We start from the raw sequence: 18,488 nt of genomic DNA, 5'->3' as shown, positions 1-18,488 counted from the left end.
CAAAAGACCAAATGAACGCCTTGGAAAATTGTCTAAAAAATGTCCTGAAAGTAGTATTTACTGTCTTTAATTGGAATCAACGACAATTTCAGTTGAAAATGCTTTTACTCTGACGTTTCGATTTTCATTTCCGAAATGGCTCCTTAAATACTCAAAATAGAACAATATCCGAAGTGGAAATCGAAACGTCAAAATAAACGTAAACGTTTTCAACTGAAAATGTGGTTAATTCCAATTAGATAATTATAGAATTAATTATTAGAAAATAATATTAAAACGCTACAAGAAAATATCAGCTGAACGACATTAACGACCTGAAAGTAAATGTGGAAATTGAAAATGCAATAAAATTAGCAGAGAAACCGAGTGAAACGTGAAAAATATAAGAGTATGCAAAATAATAACAAAATAAGAAGAAGACCGGACGATGAAATGTATATACAGGATGATCTTCCAAATAAATACAGAGAAATTTAAAAACAAATCAGACGCGAGATAAGAAAAAAAACGGAACAATAGCGAAAGTTGAAAATTGGAAACGGTGAATGCAAATGGAGTATAAAACAGGAAATATTAAGGAAACAAAATAGCACTACGACTTCAAAATCTAATAAATTAAATAAATCACCAAACAATCACTAAAGACCAGGCGACAAAAAGAAAAATGAATACTCGTATATACTAAAAACAAAAGAAAAACCCACACAAAAGTATTAATGGAAAAGAAAATAAATTATTAATAACATAATTTGAAAGTATAAAATTGGATATCTTTGCGATAACAGAAAGAAATTAGAAGGAAGTGGATAACGGTTATATATATTAATTTACACCCAATCTTAAGGATTTAAACCGAAGAGAAAAAAACATACAATTTTTCATGGAAGAGAAATGGTACAAATCGATCATAGAAAAAGAAAAATAAAATATTTTCTAATTCATAGCCTTATTGTAATTGATACGACGATTATGATATATAAATCGACGAAAAAATCGACGATAATAACAAAACGCTAAAACAATAGAACAAAATATGGGATACATTAAAATTAATTCTCATAATTTAGCTAATTAATTCATGATGTGTGGCACCAGCAAAACAACTAACAACAGAACACAAACAGCTTCGTGGGCACGAGAAATTAAATAAGAAATAAAAGTTAAGAAGAGTAAACGGCAAAAATGTGGGATATAAAACAAAGAAAATTAGTAAGAGAAAAAGTACAAATGATAAAGGAAAAGTAATAGAAGCAATTTAGAGAATAGCTTAAATTCATAGTAAGTAAAACTAGAAATTATTTTATAAAGTGCTTAAATCATTTAGAAAAGAAGCTAAAATATATGAACAAAGTCTAATTAAGAAACTGAAATATTTTGAAAGAAAGATCGCTTTCGGACAAGAAGTATGTAAGATCTATTTACGATAAAACAAACAATAGAAAAAAACACTACCTTCCAGAAGAAGAGTCGACGTAGAGTTTATAGATTTGGAAATGGCATTCAACTCATTCCATTTGTGCAAATATCGAGATTTGTAAAAAGCTGTAAAACCAGAGATTTAAAAAATGTAATGGGCTAAGGAAAAGTAGAAGGAAAGCGAGGACCAGGAAGATAAAAGACTTCCTGGCTGAAAAATCTACGTACGTGGTTTAACAAAACAACCACAAATATTTTGAGAGCAGCAGTGTGCAAAGTACATATTGTTATAATGGTTGCCAACATCAGAAACAGATAGGCATTACAAAAAGAGAAGAATCGGTTAAGAGGGGGAGCAGGATATATATATATATATATATATATATATATATATATATATATATATATATATATATATATATATATATATATATAAATATACTAAGGTACACTCGAAGAGTGGTGGGTTTTTCGGTCAAAGTGGAGAAATAAAAGACAAAGAAGGTGGCTACTTCATCTATTTATTGAAGACGTTTCGCTTTCTGCTCAGAAAGCATCATCAGTTCATCTAAAAAGAACAATATGAAACCAAACATCCATAGAGAAGTTACAACAAAAGTGTGTTACCTTACAAAGACATGTAGCAGTCAATGATGTTAAAAATATGAAAAAACTTACGAAACTGGACATTCAGAGTTAACGTTGTATAAAATAATTAATTGAAACTAGGTATAGTTTGCAATTTAACAAAATTAGCACAGCAAAAGAACATGTGATAAAAATACATGTATAAAAAAGTTATTATAAAAACTTAAGTAAAAAACATTAAGGTTTATTTTAAAGTGTAAAGAACTAAAAAGATCATACGAATGCACTTCCAACAAATTTATTTAATAAATTAGATTTTAATTTTAACTTTAGGTAACATTATAAGTTATTTAAGATTAATAGTAATAAGATAAAATGAAGTTACCAGTCTTAAGCTTACTGAGTCTCGCCGATAAATGAATTTACAGGTTTAACACCCACGCAAACACGTGAAGAGAAGTGGCCTTGAGGTCAAAGTGACATAAACAGCAAGGCACCTACCAACCTCTATATATAAGGCGGTATATTCAAAAAATGTGATAAATTTGGTTGATAGCTTGTCGTTAAAAAACCAAACAATGAAAGGAAAAGGTGGTTAAAATCACCACTCACCCCAACAGTGATTGATCTGTCAACAAGGAACAAAGCATGCGAAGTCAATCCAAAATATCATATATTATAATATTATGACGTCACTAGTTAGCCAGCTAACAGGTGAAGACTAATACAACTTCCACAGTCCAAAGGTTCAAACATTTAGGACCGTAATGAAAAAGATTCTATGAATCAATTTCAGTTTAATTTTATCAAACAAGTTCATCAAAAAGAACAATTACTGAATTATGTAAAAGTGATATTGACAAATATTAATAAAATATAAGTTGATAAATCTTAGTTAAGGAAGGAATAATTTATTTTAACTTTTGTTGTAACTTCTCTATGGATGTTTGGTTTCATATTGTTCTTTTTAGATGAACTGATGATGCTTTCTGAGCAGAAAGCGAAACGTCTTCAATAAATAGATGAAGTAGCCACCTTCTTTGTCTTTTATTTCTCCACTTTGACCGAAAAACCCACCACCCTTCGAGTGTACCTTAGTTTATTTTGGATTGACGGTCGTACTCCTTTTCTCGATATAAATATATATATATATATATATATATATATATATATATATATATATATATATATAATATATATATATATATATATATATATATATATATATATATATATATATATATATATATATATATATAGATCTAGCGGTTAATGAGAGCTCCGTACTAAAACGGTATTATACTAACTCCAGGCGAATATACACCGTGTATATCATTATCTGGGTAGCGCTTTATGTGGACTCCGACCAACACGTCGGATTAAGTGGACTCTGTAATAGGTTAAAACACTTTTGGGATCCGTATACATTTCTTTGCGTACCCAACTAAACTCCTCCGATGTTGCCAATAATTTGATTAGTCGTAGATTTTTAAATTTTACAGCAGGTACGTTTTGGAACTTCAAATTTATTTAAATATCAATCAATTTAGTCATCGAGAAATTTCACAAATACGTACTTGGTTAATGTAGTTAAATATTTTAATAATTATAATTTATATTACTTGCTTTAATTATAGATAAACTGAAATTAGTGTCTATTATAAACTTTGAATAGGCAAGTGTCCATTTTTATGTACTAGAATTTTTTTTAATACATTGGCACTGAAATATTTATTATATTATAAATGTACTTTCCGATGTTTCGATTGCTATAGTGTATGACTTACAATATTTGTTTCATCAAGCAGTAAAATTTAAATTATAATAATTTATAAATTAATCTTAAAATTATAATTTTTTACTGTCTAATTTAAATATTTCGACTTTTTAATGTAGGGAATTCAATATAATACTATACTTTAGATACACATAAACACATAGATATAATATTTCGGTGTCTTATGGTATAATTTTAGCCAACATATCTATTACAATTAGATATAATATGTTCGGCCTTATCGTTTTAAATACTTTGTCGCTTGTGCAAGCTATCATTGTTTTCAATGTTAAATCATTGTTTTTTGTATCTTGCGTTGTCAGGCATATAATTTTTAATTTAGAAGTACATGTATGTATAATATTCTTTTTTCTGTCACTTGGTTTAAATATAGTACACTTACATTCTTCTTGCTTATTTATTTTTATTCGTAATACTTATAAAGTATGTAATAACGTACCCGTTGTTGCAAAAATCAACAACGGGTACGAAAGATATCAGGTATTAGGGGTAGTATTTGTCAATCGAAATGCCGCTTACGACATATTAAATTAGAGAAAATTTCTCCAAAAATTCTATGACGTCCCCTTAGATAAATACATCACTTGTTTTATTCACAATCTAGATTGAATTGCTCTCTTCTGTTGATTCGCTTGTATTTGTTTTTCATTTTGTTGATTTTAAGTAAAACATTTTTCGTGTTCTCTTCACTTTGTTGAAGATGTCGCAGACGGGAGAGAGTTTCTTATGAGATCAATATCATTACCATATGCTAGAAGTGCTTGGTACTTTGGGCCATTAATGGATTGCATTTTAAATAGGCGATTTCTATTTTAGTAAGCTGTTCTTTAATTTTTTGAATATTTGATTTGAGAATCTGTATATTATTCGACTGTTTTATAACAGTGTTTCTTGTGTTATAGAATATAGTGCTGTTTATATAGTGCTGTTTAATAATAATAAAGTTCAAGCAACAATTCATATATGCAATAACTTGGTACTGATATCTCTGCTCCCCCATACCAGGTAGCAGTCCCGAAAACATTAAAACTGCTACACTCATGCTTCCTATTATCCAACGATTAGCCAGTCCAGGACTATACCCTTATTATGGTACTAATATTGCTGCTGTCCCTTATAAGTGAATAAAATATGCGAGGAAGGTTTTGGCAATTTAATAGGATTTTGTATGTTAGAATATTATTACTCCGAGAAAGTGAAAAATATCTATTTGTTATACGGATTTAATCTATAGATGAAATATTAGAATGCTATTAGCAGCAAATAATATGGCAGATAATATGCTGGAATTAGCAGTAGCATGTACTAACAGTGGCCATACCTAGTCCACTGTTAGTACATGCTTTTAGAAAAGAGAAAGCCAACTTATCCAATTTAAAAGCAGACAAAATCAATTCCAAATATGGATCGTAAGCCAATCCCTTATGTAAAGACTCTAAAGTAATAATTAGTGAAACTGTAAGCCAACAGCATAAAGTGCTGGTACTAGATATACAAGTAAAATATGAAATAAAACCAAAATATCGAGGAGAGTCATAAAAACGATTAATTGACGTTAACAAGCGACAAAGCAGTTCAATTTAGAACAGAAATAAAAAAATAATGTGTTGGAATATGGAAAAAGGTCATAATGAAATTTGGAGAAATGTGTCAAAAATTATTAAAGAGGGTGTAACTAAAATACTTGAAAAAATCTCAGAAAATTGACTTAAAAATTGGTAAATATAGATAGTCAGACGATGTTTAAGACAATATAAAAGACAAGAAAAGATTATATAAGGAGGGACAAGAAAAAATATCAGAATAAGATTATCAAAAGTATCAAATAGATAAAGAGGAAGCAAATGTGCGGTAGCACAATCTAAGGTAGCAGCGCATGAAAAGCTGTACAATGAACTGAGTACTAAGAAAAAAACATATACAAAATTGTTAAAAGTGGAGCAAAGAAAACCAAAGATTTTAATCAGATTAAATGTATACGAGATAAATACATTAAACTATTTATGCAAGGAAAGGATCTAAAAAATAGCTACAAGGAGTTCTTTAACGACCAATTAAACTAAGAGTTTGAGAAAGCATCTATAGAGGCAACAGAGACAGTAATAGCAATGGTGCCGAAAATGACGACCGCGGAAGTAATTCAAGAGCTACATAAGATGAAAAAAGAAAAGGCATAGGTCCTGATGACATCCCTGGATATATATGATCAGCATTAGGAAAATCAGGAACAAGTTGGCTAACAGGACTATTTAATAGAATTTTGAAAGTAAGGCGAATACCGGATGAATGGAGAAGTAGCATTTTAGTACCTGTATACAAAAACAAAGTAGATGTTAAACTCTGTACAAACTATAGAGCCCTAAAACTACTCTGTCACACCATGAAACTGTGGGAGAGAATAATTGATAGTAGGATAGAGGAAGAAACAGAAATATTAGGAAATCAGTTTAAATTCATGCAAGGCATATCAACAACGGATGCAATTTTTATCATAAGGCAAGTAATGGAAAACTAATGTTAGAACAAGTGAGGGTAAGACTAATAAATTTCATTTGAGAATAGTATTGCATCAGGGGTCAGTGCTAATCCCTTATCTCTTCTAATTAGTGTTGGAAAAATTAACGAAAACATGTTAAGGAGATATCCCTTGGTGCCTTATGTATGCTAACGATGTGGTGTTAGTTAGAGATAAGGAGAGATAATTGAATTAATGATTGAGGTAAATTGAATTAAAAAGGTCTAAAAATAAGGTAAACAAAAACAGAGTATCTAAAGTGTGCATTTAAAAATCAACATTAGATATTGATATTGGATACCCTATACTATTTAATCAACGGAAATACTAAGATCACACGGGGAGAATAATATGGGTTATTTCTGGTTTCGTCAAAATTTACGCTGAAATTACTAACAAGAGAGTGCTCTCACTTCCACATGTTGAAATTGATATATAGTACCAACAGATGCTAGTAATATACCATCAGCACTCATAAAATGGAAACTATCAAATTAATGTCAATTTCATTTAATCAAACGTACCAACCTTAAAAATGATCATTTAAGATAACACACCTCAAAAATATTGACAATAAATTAAAAATAGCTTAAGCGTTATAAAAGTAACAGAGCAGCAAAGCTCACAGCATGAGAATAGTGCCTCGTACTTTTAAAAAGAAATTTGTTGACAGACAAATATTTCTTTTTTTATATACTAGGTTCTAAGAAAAGTGTACTCAAAACGAATAAATATTATCTAACAAGTGTTTTATTCCAGTTTCATATGAAAGCACCAGATCTTAGATATTATAAATTTCGTCATAGGTGCAAATTATAAATGAAAACCAAATGATAGAGCATATAGTGAAATATATATATCTTAGCCCTCTATTGCCCGACTTTTTTGTAAACTTGTTTGTTTATAAAATGTTTTAATTTGTATATGTGCTCAAATATCCATTTACAACAACTAGTAATTTTTTTAGATTTTTTAAATTTCGTTTGGGGAGAGTTTTGGGAGTGTTTAGCAAAAACTAACGAATTAAGTTATATACTTATTTATTATGTCATTCAAAAAAACAAATATTTGTAGTTAGTTGTAAAACATAAAGCAACTTTACATTTATCGCACATTACTTTAGAAGTATTACAGCATCCTGTTTTTTTGCATCTTTCCTTTTTTTCAGAAATTACTGGCCAGTGGAAGGTTTGGTCAAGCCTAACTTCCTTTGGTAGTACAATAGCAGTAGATCCTCTCCTCTGTTTTTTTACAATTTCGTTCTCAATTTCACTGAGCCTGGGACGTCCTTTGTTTTTGATCTGATCATTGCTTGCTAACAGTACGCTACATAAGTGGGACTTATGTAGCGTACTGGTTTTTCTTTTTAATTTCAAAGTAATCGCAATCACGACGATGCAACAACTAGCTGTTAACAACAGCTAAATCCAGAAGGTGAAAAAATATTTTTAGATACCACTTTTTAGATCTTATGTCTGTTCGGTAAAGAGCAATTAGTGAATCCATAAGATCGACACCTCCAATAAATTTATTATAAAATTGTACTGAATTTGGACAGCATACAATAATTCTTGATTTTTGTTTCTTATCCCACCTCTTGACTAACGAAGTAGGCTTAGAACCAACAAATGTACTAAGCAAATGAACCGGTTTATTATCGTACCACTTTAACGCTGTTTGTCTTATGCCATCTACTGTAGCGTGCTTTTCTTCTACAGTACCTCTGCCCTGTTTTTTCATATTCTTGTCATCAGAAAAATGGCAATAAGGCAATCTGTTTGGAAGAACAGTTCCCAAACATTGCAGTCCACGTTTTTCCATTTCAATCTGCAACTAAATGCTATTGAACCAGTTGTCAAAATATACTTTATAGTATTTGTTTGGTTCGACTATCTCACACAATCTTATTACTACATTACCGCTGGTGCCTACATTAGGTAAATGAAGAGGATGTTCAACAGTTCCTATATATAATTCCCAGTTATAAACAATACCATTGCTATCATACAAAACAAATGCCTTGTATCCCCATTTTTTGGGTTTGTTCTTCATATATTGTTTTAAAGAATGTGCCTCTTTGAATGGTATCATTTGTTCATCAATACACAATTTTTCACTCATTGGAATACTTTGAAAATTTTAAAATAGACCGTTGATGAATGGTCTAATTTTGTATAACTTATCATTATTGTTGACCATATTTTCGTTATTATTGAAATGCGTTTTAGTTTTTATTTCTTCCCAGCGATTCCTAGATATAGTATCGACTATTTGAGCAATACGTGTTTCCTTCTGCCAAAATGATCTTGTCCTTGGCAAGCCATATATTGACATCAGTAGAACAGATCCAATAAATTGGTTTAATTCTGCTAGTGTCATATTCAATGGTTTATTTATATTCTTTTGCAGTGCATACAAATTACTTTGTTCTACTATGTTTTCCAGCATATTGGTAGATATCATCTTTTTAAAATAATGTAGAGGGGATTCCGGTTCTAATAATTTGCATGTTGGTAAGTTACCTTTCCATTCTGGAATTGGAAATACTGTTCGAGAACCACTCTTCCACTGAATGTTTTTTACGATCATTTTTGACCTTTTGAGCACATTTTGTTCAGTGTGTTTTTCAGTTTTATCGGTATCGCCCTCATCTTCATCTTAGTCTAAATCTAAATTGGTATCCTGGTCTAAATTTGCTTCGTACAAATCGTCTTCATTTTCCATTTTATTTGATTCTGGATCGATTAATATCTGGGTACCTGGAAAATTTATTATTACTTTCTTATTATCACTATTAAAGTCAGAGTCTTTGGATTCCTCGGATATTTACTGCTTTTCCCGTAGAACGTTTTTGTATCCATCTTAAAGAAATAATTTAAAATAATATGGTAAAGTGTGGATTCAAAGCAACATACCTGTTTTTTATCACAGTACTGAAACAACAAAATAAAATAAACAAATGTCAACGGCAATCAATATCTAAATGCTGATATAATGCCTCTGTATGTATTTTTATATAAATTGTACACAATTTATAACAATAAATCACGATCGAAAATACAAACTAATAAGGCAGTCATGTCCATTTGACATACTGTTAAACATTTCCATATAGGTTTCGTCATAGGTTCATAGAGTGTATTAAAATGTATAACCAAATATTGCCTGAAATTAACAGAGGGCATACTAGAGTCGGAAATTGTTTTAAAAAAGTTTTCTGCATCAAAAACTCCTTTGTTACCTTAAGTACACACGGGGCTATAGAGGGTTAAAATAGCTGTATCGAGCGAGGATAAGGTTATTGATGAGGAAAAAAAGACCTATTGCTAAGGAAGTGAGAAAGTAATAGGCAAACGCAAAGAGCACTTTAATTACATTAAATGAAATATGCATTACAATCTATCATGACACACATATCTTGATACACATAAAACAAGACAATTAATAAACACGTTAAGAGAATCTTAAGAAATAATAACCAAAATTTAATTTTTAATACACAAAAGAAATAATGATATGCAGAAGATACACAAATTAAAAAAACGTTATCCCCTTATTGTACGCAAGAGAGATACCTCTAGGAAAAATCAAAACGATCGAAAATATATACCAAAACAACACAATAAAAGTAAAAGTAGAAGAAGAACTAACCGACCCTATTGAAGGTGACAATGGAATAAGACAGGAATATTACCTGAGTCCTCTATTATTCAACCTGATTATGGATGAAATAATAAAAAATAAGAACTAAAAAAGATACCAAATGGAAGAAAAACAAATTAAAATAATCTGCTGTGCAGACGACGCAATACTACTCTTTTAAAGTGAAAATGATTTACAACGTATGCTGTACCAATTTCATATAACCGCCAGAAAATTTAATATGTTAATTTGCCCAAAAGAGACAAAATGCATGGTTACAACAGCAAATTTACTAAGATGTTAATTGGAGCTGGAAGGTCATATAATAGAACAAGTGTTAGAGCTTAAATATCTAGGCATCACATTATCTAGCTACGGAAAGCTCGAAACTAAAGTGGAAGACCCAGTGAATAGAGCAAACAGAGCCACAGGCTGCATAAATGAAACATTATGAAGAAATAAAAATATCGAAACAGAAACGAAGGGCAGAATTTACAAAACAGTCATCAGACCAATAATGACATACGCGGCAGAAACAAGATCTGACACAGAGAGGACAAAAAGATATGAAACAGCAGAGATAAAAACACTTGGAAAAATTGATGGTAAGACACTATGGGACAGAGCTAGAAGTACAGATATACGACGTAGATGCAAGGTGAAGAACATCAAAAACTGGTTAAGAAATAGAAGAGTAGAATGAAACGATCATATAAGCCGAATGACAACAAATAAAACAATAAAGACGGCAAGAGACGGTTAACCCATAGGAAGACGATCAGTAGGACGACCACGAAAACGATGGAAAGGCCACTTACTGGAGGCACATTGAAAAACAGACAGTTATGTCTATATGAAAAGAAAAAGTAGAAGAAGAAGAAGATACACGGGATAACCATTAAAATAGTTGCAAGAAAGATAAAATAAATCAGTCATATTAATGTAGAATAGCAGAGGACAGAGTATTTGTCATAGCTTTGGACAAGTACCCAATTGAAAAAAGAACACAGGTCGTTAAAAAAAGACGGAACTCTAGAAAGAAAATAGCATAGATTTAAAAAAATAAAAGCATAAACATGTCTTTTTCTACTTTTTTAATATTGAAGATACGTAAATAGTACATTGAATTAAAATGTAACCTTTGATATCTGTGATAAACCCATCACCTGAACAGTGGCGCCGATGTATGTAGTTAAGATTGTTTACTCTTATTTTACCTGTTTATTTTTTTATTATCTATATATGAGTTGTGACAGATATCACAAACTTATTTATTTTTCACAAAGAGGTTCTTTAGAACCTAAAATTATTACTATACAAATCTGATTCGATATATCTTCAAAAAGTAATACACGGCATGTAAAATTTAAATTTTTAATAAAAAGTAAAAGATTACGCATTACTTATGGGGTTTAAAAAACGAGCCTTTAGGAAGATTGAAGTACTAATAAGACCACCGCAATCGGGCATACCCCGGGTAATGATTAATTAATTAATCGGCTAATTCTTCAGTCACCCCTTTAATATGATTTTGTCAAATTGGTCCTTTTTAGGACCAACTATTCTAATAACATATGTCTATAACTGTTAAGGGTATATCTAAAAATCAAGAAACTTTACTTTATTTAAACTTATCAGACATATGAGCTAAACACGAATCTGACTAATTTCTAGTACATGAAACACATATAGGGCCTAACCTAGGGTATTTGGTATATAGCTAATCGCTGAAAACCACATTATAGATATAGACATACTATTTCTATCGGAAAAAAAGCAAAGAATAACTCAAAGTAAGAAAGAACAAAACCAGTCAGCTAAGAGAACCTTTTAATGATTTTGAGCTTGGATCCACCATCTACATATTTAATGAAAAATAATACAAATACCGACATTGAGGATCTGAGCACAAAGCTTATTACGAAATCTGGACCAAAAACACTACAATGGCTTATCCAGATGATGAACAACTGTATTCAAATTAGGAGATACCCAAAGTCTAGAGACAAGCCAAAGTTGTTACCTTGCTTAAACCTGGCAAAAACTCCAACGACCACAAAAACTATCAGCCGAAATTTTTAGTTTGTCAGCTATTCAAAGTAATGTACATCACAAATACTAAATCAAAGATGGGTACGAAAAATATCGGGTATCAGTGGTGGTATTTTTCAATCTAAATGCCGCTTACGACACCTTAACTTACAGAATATTTTTTCAAAAACTATATGATATCCCCTTGGATAACAAACTCACTTATATTGTCTGCTTATGCCTACACAAGAGAATATTTTTTATATCACTCAATGGTAAGAATAGCAGATGAAGAACGGTAGCATAAAGGCACCTACACTGTATAACATTTACACAAACGAACGATCCATACCGGTAGATACTAGGACTTCTATTATATAGACGATACACCTATTATTGCACAATAAAAATAAACTATGAATCAATTTTCAGCCAAAACTCCTGAAAAGCTCGTGTGTGCTCCTTCAATTTCCCTAACATAGACGCTTTTACAAAACTGAACATCCAATAATGTCATGATTGTTGAACGTAGACTCCCTATAAATTCCTTGAAAATAGTTTGTATCGCACGGGGTCAGTCACAGATTATTGTTTAAAACTAAAAGGTAAATTGAGGACCAGAAATAATATTGTTCGCAAGCTTGTCAGCTAAAAATGAGGTGCACATCCTTCCACCCTTAAAACATAGACGCTTGCACTATATGCATCTGCCGCCGAATATACCTTGTTAAACAAATTAACCATTCTTTGTTTTTGTGCACACTACTACCAATTTTAACACAAAAATATCTATTGTAGCTCTTAACCATATTTATTTTGAGATAACCGTTCATCGAGATATCATATGTAGTACACAAATAAGACCAGAACTAAAATAATAAAAAAGCTTTATAAAAGATATCGCAGAAGATTGGATGAAATAAAATTAGTTTTTATTAATCGGATGCTTACATAAGACGTACAAAGACATACTCACGTAAACAAAATATATTACGAAATTTCTGTAATTAAAAAAAAACATCGAGTTCGGCATTGAACTAATAAAATTATAGTAAATAAAAGAACAACATTTTTAAAAATGCAGAAAAAATAAAATTTCCTATGCAAGCGAATATTCCATTAAATAATAAGCCCAAATCCTTTTGTATCTATATACCTGTTTTTAAAGAACCAGTTACCTTTTAGTACGTAGTTATACCAGGTAATAAGATATCCTCTGTTACTCAGTGTAATGCGTATTAGATTACACTGTCTACGAACAGTAGATAAAAATAAGGAGCCCATATGAACCGTTCAGGGTATATGCTGAAAATATACGGTATAATCGCACAGTTGCCAAACTCTCAGAGCTTACTTAAACCGATAAACGTATGGTTCAAATATACATTGAAGAAGATCTGTACGACCCCTATAATATATACACGTGAACTAAACGATATACATTTATGATACAGGGGTATTTACGGGCTCCAAAAAATTTTTATAAATTATTAAACTCTACATGTTGATGAATCGACAGAACCAATATTATGGAATGGTCAAGTGAGCTCCGTATATCGGTATCCACTTGACCACGGAGCTCAATTGAACCTGAATTTTAACATGGGCGGAGTCCACTTTATGCCGTAGATATATATATATATATATATATATATATATATATATATATATATATATATATATATATATATATATATATATATATATATATATATATATATATATATATATATATGTTACGAACATGCATTCGGCGTGGCCCATGTAACGGTTGCATCTCGAAAGCGGCGAATTAGAGGTGGACTACTACAGAAAATTCTAGTACATAATAACTTTTATATATATGTAACGCTGGTATGACTTGAGTTTAGTTGATAAGATATTTTCGTGCTGTAAACTTATAAATAAATATATTTGTATAAATTATAACCGCTCGTTTTATTTAATCTCGCTACAGTGGTGTCTGGTGTGAGATTTCAAAATAAATTCAGCAGTGATTTTTAAAAAAGACTTTTGAACTTTTGAAAAGTATTGTTCGTCGGGAAACATCCGCGTAGTTCGGTAGTGATCTTTGTACGGAAGAACATTTAAAAAAAGTACGTGTGTACCTGACAAAAGATGCTGCTAGTAGAACTTTCAGTAAAACAGTTGCGTGAGCAACTAGAAGAACGCGATGGAGACTGCAGCGGGTCCAAGAAGATCCTTCAAGAACGACTGAAGGATATTCTCAATAAGAGTGGAGATTATCCAGAGACATTCCAGTTCCAGTCAGCAAAAGAAGCAGTTTTAATGAAAATAAAAAATGTGTCGCAAATGACTGAAGAAACTTCTAGAAAAAATGATAATACATTTGAAAATATTTCTAGAAGATTCGACGAGAAATTTGAAAATGTCTGGCAAATGATTGAAGAAACTTCTAGAAAAAATGAAGATCAATTCGAGAAAGGTTTCCAAAAGATTCGATGAAACATTCGACAATGTATCTAGAAGATTCGACGAGACTTTACAAATAATTAAAGAAGTATGTATTCAGAACAATGAGAAATTTGAAGAAGTTTCAAGAACATTCGATAAGATACAGAAAAATGTAAACGACAAGATATAAGACGTAGAAGAGGTCAAACAATTAGAGACCATGGTAACAAACACGAAAGTGCTACCACCAGTTCATACAGTAGCTTTAGATCCGGTAGTGAAAGAAGAATCACCTAGAGATGAAACGACACATCATATGAGATTCAAATTGCCACCATTTGATATAAAGTCTTCTTGGTCCATATACCTTAAACAATTTAAAGCTATTGCGACAGAAAATCATTGGACAGAACAAGAAAAAGCTGTTTCCTTGACTGCTGCTTTACGAGGTGATGCTGCGGATATCCTAAGATCGATTCCAAAAGGTCAAGAAAAATGTTACCAGACCTCGTTCACTCGACTAGACGAGGAGATGCCCATCTATAACAAGTCTACAAGGCGCAATTGAGAAGTAAAATTCAACGAGCAAGTGAAAATTTACAAGAGTTTGAAGCAGATCTTGCTCGTATAGTGCGGTTAGCTTATTCAAAGGTACCAGACAACATTTTGGAAGAAATTGCTGTAGATATCTTCGTTAATGGGTTAAAAGACAATGAATTACAGAAAGCTTTACGACTAGCAAAACCGAGAGTTCTAGATGAAGCGCTCGCTATTGCCTTGGAACATGAAACAGCTAGTCAAACTTCACGGACCCATCGAGTACGAACCATTGAAGAAGGCGACGAACCAAACGACGAACGTCTGGAAGAAATGGTACGAAAAGTAGTTCGTAACAAGATTCCGAAGAGACGCGAGCCCAGATCTTGGAATTGTGGTGAGGTAGGTCATATTCGCCGTAATTGCAAGAAAATGATCCAACAGTCGGAAAACTAGAACGGATCGACACCAAGGGGCAACTGCCGACCTCGAGAAACACAGCCCCCATAGTAACTGTGAACATTACGTCCTCCGGTGGAATTCATAGCTTGTACATCAAGGGTCGTATCAATAATAAATGTAGATCGTTTTTGGTAGATACAGGTGCAACAAGAACTATTGCACGTCTAGAAGTAGTACGAGGCCAGCTTAAATTATCGCCTGCAACAGTAAAACTTAGAATAGCAACTGGTGAGATAATTAATACATATGGCGAGGCTAATATGTCAGTATCCATTGGCCAGACCACAGTGAAACATAGAGTATTAATTGCATAGATCTCTGACGAGTTCATATTGAGGATGGATTTACTAAAGAAAGTTGGGGCTGTATTGAATGTCAAAGATGGAGTTCTCGAGATCAGTGGTGAAGAGTTGCCGTTTCATGAAGACAAAGAAGATGTTATCAGCTTAATAACTACTTGTGACATAACAATACCCGGTAATACTGAGAAAATTTTGATGACCAGACCTGATGGTTACTGCTGAAAGAGAAGTTTAAGGATGGTCGAAGATGTGAACAATGCCGAGTTCCTAACGGCCAAAGCTTTAGTGAGAATTCGAGATGTCGTTCCTGTAAGAGTTATGAATTTAAAGGAAACTGCTATTAAGTTAAGTAAAAGAACTTTGATCGGACAGTGTGTTCACGTGGCTTCGATTTGTTCTATGAATACTAATGAGAAGTTATCGAAATCTAAGTATCCAAAGCAGCATGTTGAGATGGTGATTAAAACGTGCCAAGATCTTGATGATGAACGAACTAAAAAAGTGAAATCTATGCTGATAGAATTTCAAGATGTTAGAATGGGGTAATTGAACCATCAAACAGTCCATGGACATCACCAGTAGTGCTAGTAAAGAAGATAGATGGTTCAACGCGTTTTTGTATTGACTACCGACAGCTCAATGCGGTAACTAAAAAAGATAGTTATCCGTTGCCCAGAATAGACCACATCTTTCTGGTTCTCGTTGGTTCTCCACACTCAATCTAAAAAGTGGATATTGGCAAGTAGACATGGAGCCAGCTGATCGTGAAAAAACCGCATTCTCGATAGGATCAGGGCTTTGGCAGTTCACAGTTATGCCCTTTGGTTTATGTAATGCCCCTGCCACATTGGTAAGATTAATGGAGGCAGTTTTAAGAGTTGGAATTTACTAATATTAGTAATTTACTCATGTTTGTATTTTGAGAACGATTTCCGAAGTGGAAATTGAAACGTCAATAAATGTACTTTAACCTTTAATTGTGGCTTATTCCCATTTAAATAGTAATTACTATAAAATGCCACAAGAAAATAGCTTCAGAACAATTTTAAATTTAAAGTTTCGCTCCCATAGAAAATTTTAGTTACGTAAGTTTAAGTACGTAAGTTTTTTTAATTAGCTTTTTGTAATCAACATATTTTTATTGACACCTTCTACTTTATTTAGTTTTAGAGTTATTTCATCTACTCACTTCTTTCAGAAATTACAATTTAATTAAAAGAGGATAGCACCAGAAAATGTATGGCCAGTATGGCGAGCTACGCAATTGAATATATGAACGTAAAATCCTCAGACATATTTATAAAGGTGTGAAAAAAAAACGGATTATGGCGTAGGCGCTATAATTTTGAGCTTTACCGCTTTTATAGTGAACCTGATATTACTAGGTCTATCAAATTAAATAGACTGCGGTGGCTAGATCACATATAGAGAATAAACGAGATAGAGCCGCCTAAATACATTTATAACCAAAGGACGGATGGAGTGACAAGTAGAAGCAGTCCAGAGCAGGTCAAATTCAGCTGCAGGAGTAGAAGCTAAAGAAAACATTTGATGTTCACTGCTAGAAAACAAATGCAACTTTTTAAATCGAGTAGAATACCAATCCATTTACATAGTATCACACACAAATTAAGGAAATGTAATTATGAATAATTTTCTAACCCATTTGGCTTACGTGGAATATCATAGCGAACAAACTTCCTGTACTGAATTGAGCAACTCTATCAGGATTTATTATAAAAGGCAAATCTTCAACACATTCGATGGATCAGCATACAGTTAAATATGGCACCAACAGGATTATCCGTAAGACAGCAGAAATATTGAATGGGAATGGTAAAGCTGCCATCAGTGCTGCAATAGATAAGTGTCAGATTTCCACTATCTGTCAAAGCTCTTTGACTTGAATTATAGTCAATATAAGTAAGGAAAGTATAACTGAAGAAATATTAAAACTTGGTTCCACTTAAGAATATATATTTCCTCCCTTAATTCCTTTTTATGTCTAAGTATTTCTTGGTGTTGTATTTTGTTTAAAAGTATTGAGAATTTTTAAATCATCTAAATAATTATCTTTCGAATATTAATTCTTCTGAAGAAATGTTCTGACAGGAAATTAAAATGTAGAATATAAAAATAAATAGACAATCATTAAAAACCGTTATTGAAAGTAAGTTTCCTTAAAGAAAATTTATTGGTTTTTAACATTACTATTAATTTAAACAAAATGCTTTACCTCAGTCATTAAAGTTATTAACTCACTCACTACTGCACTACAAATAAGACATTTTTTGTAAAACAAATATAATTACTGCTTATCTATGCCTCTTAATGGTAATTACTTGAATAAAAAATTTTAAGTAAACAGGAAAAACGAGTATTTTATCAATCGAAAATTATTTGGAACATTCTTTTTAGATATATCAATTTTTTAATGGATTTTCCAGGATAAAAAAATTCCAATACTTAAAGTTGATAATGATATCTTTAGAAATAAATAGATATATATATATATATATATATATATATATATATATATATATATATATATATATATATATATATATATATACCGATATCGTTCTCTCTTTATAGCGATGACTTTTCAGCGTTCAATAGTCGATGACGAATGTGTTATTGTGTTTAAAGTTCAGACTACCTGAGTCACGAGTGGCAAGATCATTGTCCAGCGGTTGTTTTGTTTTGCGCTTAAGAAATACGGCCACCTATTCTACTCAGTCGTATATATATATATATATATATATATATATATATATATATA

The 18,488-nt window shown here is 31.6% G+C and overlaps 1 protein-coding gene across 1 annotated transcript in view; it reads right to left on the bottom strand.

The window, feature by feature from the left end:
• LOC140452616 (monocarboxylate transporter 14-like) overlaps positions 1-18,003 on the bottom strand; it is a 165,795-nt gene extending 147,792 nt beyond the window's left edge. Inside the window, exon 1 of the mRNA XM_072546944.1 lies at positions 17,943-18,003. Coding sequence (XP_072403045.1) covers positions 17,943-17,951 — 9 coding nt within the window. The 5' untranslated portion in view covers positions 17,952-18,003. The remainder of the gene's footprint in view (positions 1-17,942) is intronic.
• Between the last annotated feature and the right edge of the window lie 485 nt (positions 18,004-18,488).

Source organism: Diabrotica undecimpunctata, chromosome 1 (assembly GCF_040954645.1).
Source record: "Diabrotica undecimpunctata isolate CICGRU chromosome 1, icDiaUnde3, whole genome shotgun sequence".
Taxonomy (NCBI): Eukaryota; Metazoa; Arthropoda; class Insecta; order Coleoptera; family Chrysomelidae; genus Diabrotica; species Diabrotica undecimpunctata.
This window is presented reverse-complemented; position numbering and strand designations above follow the sequence as displayed.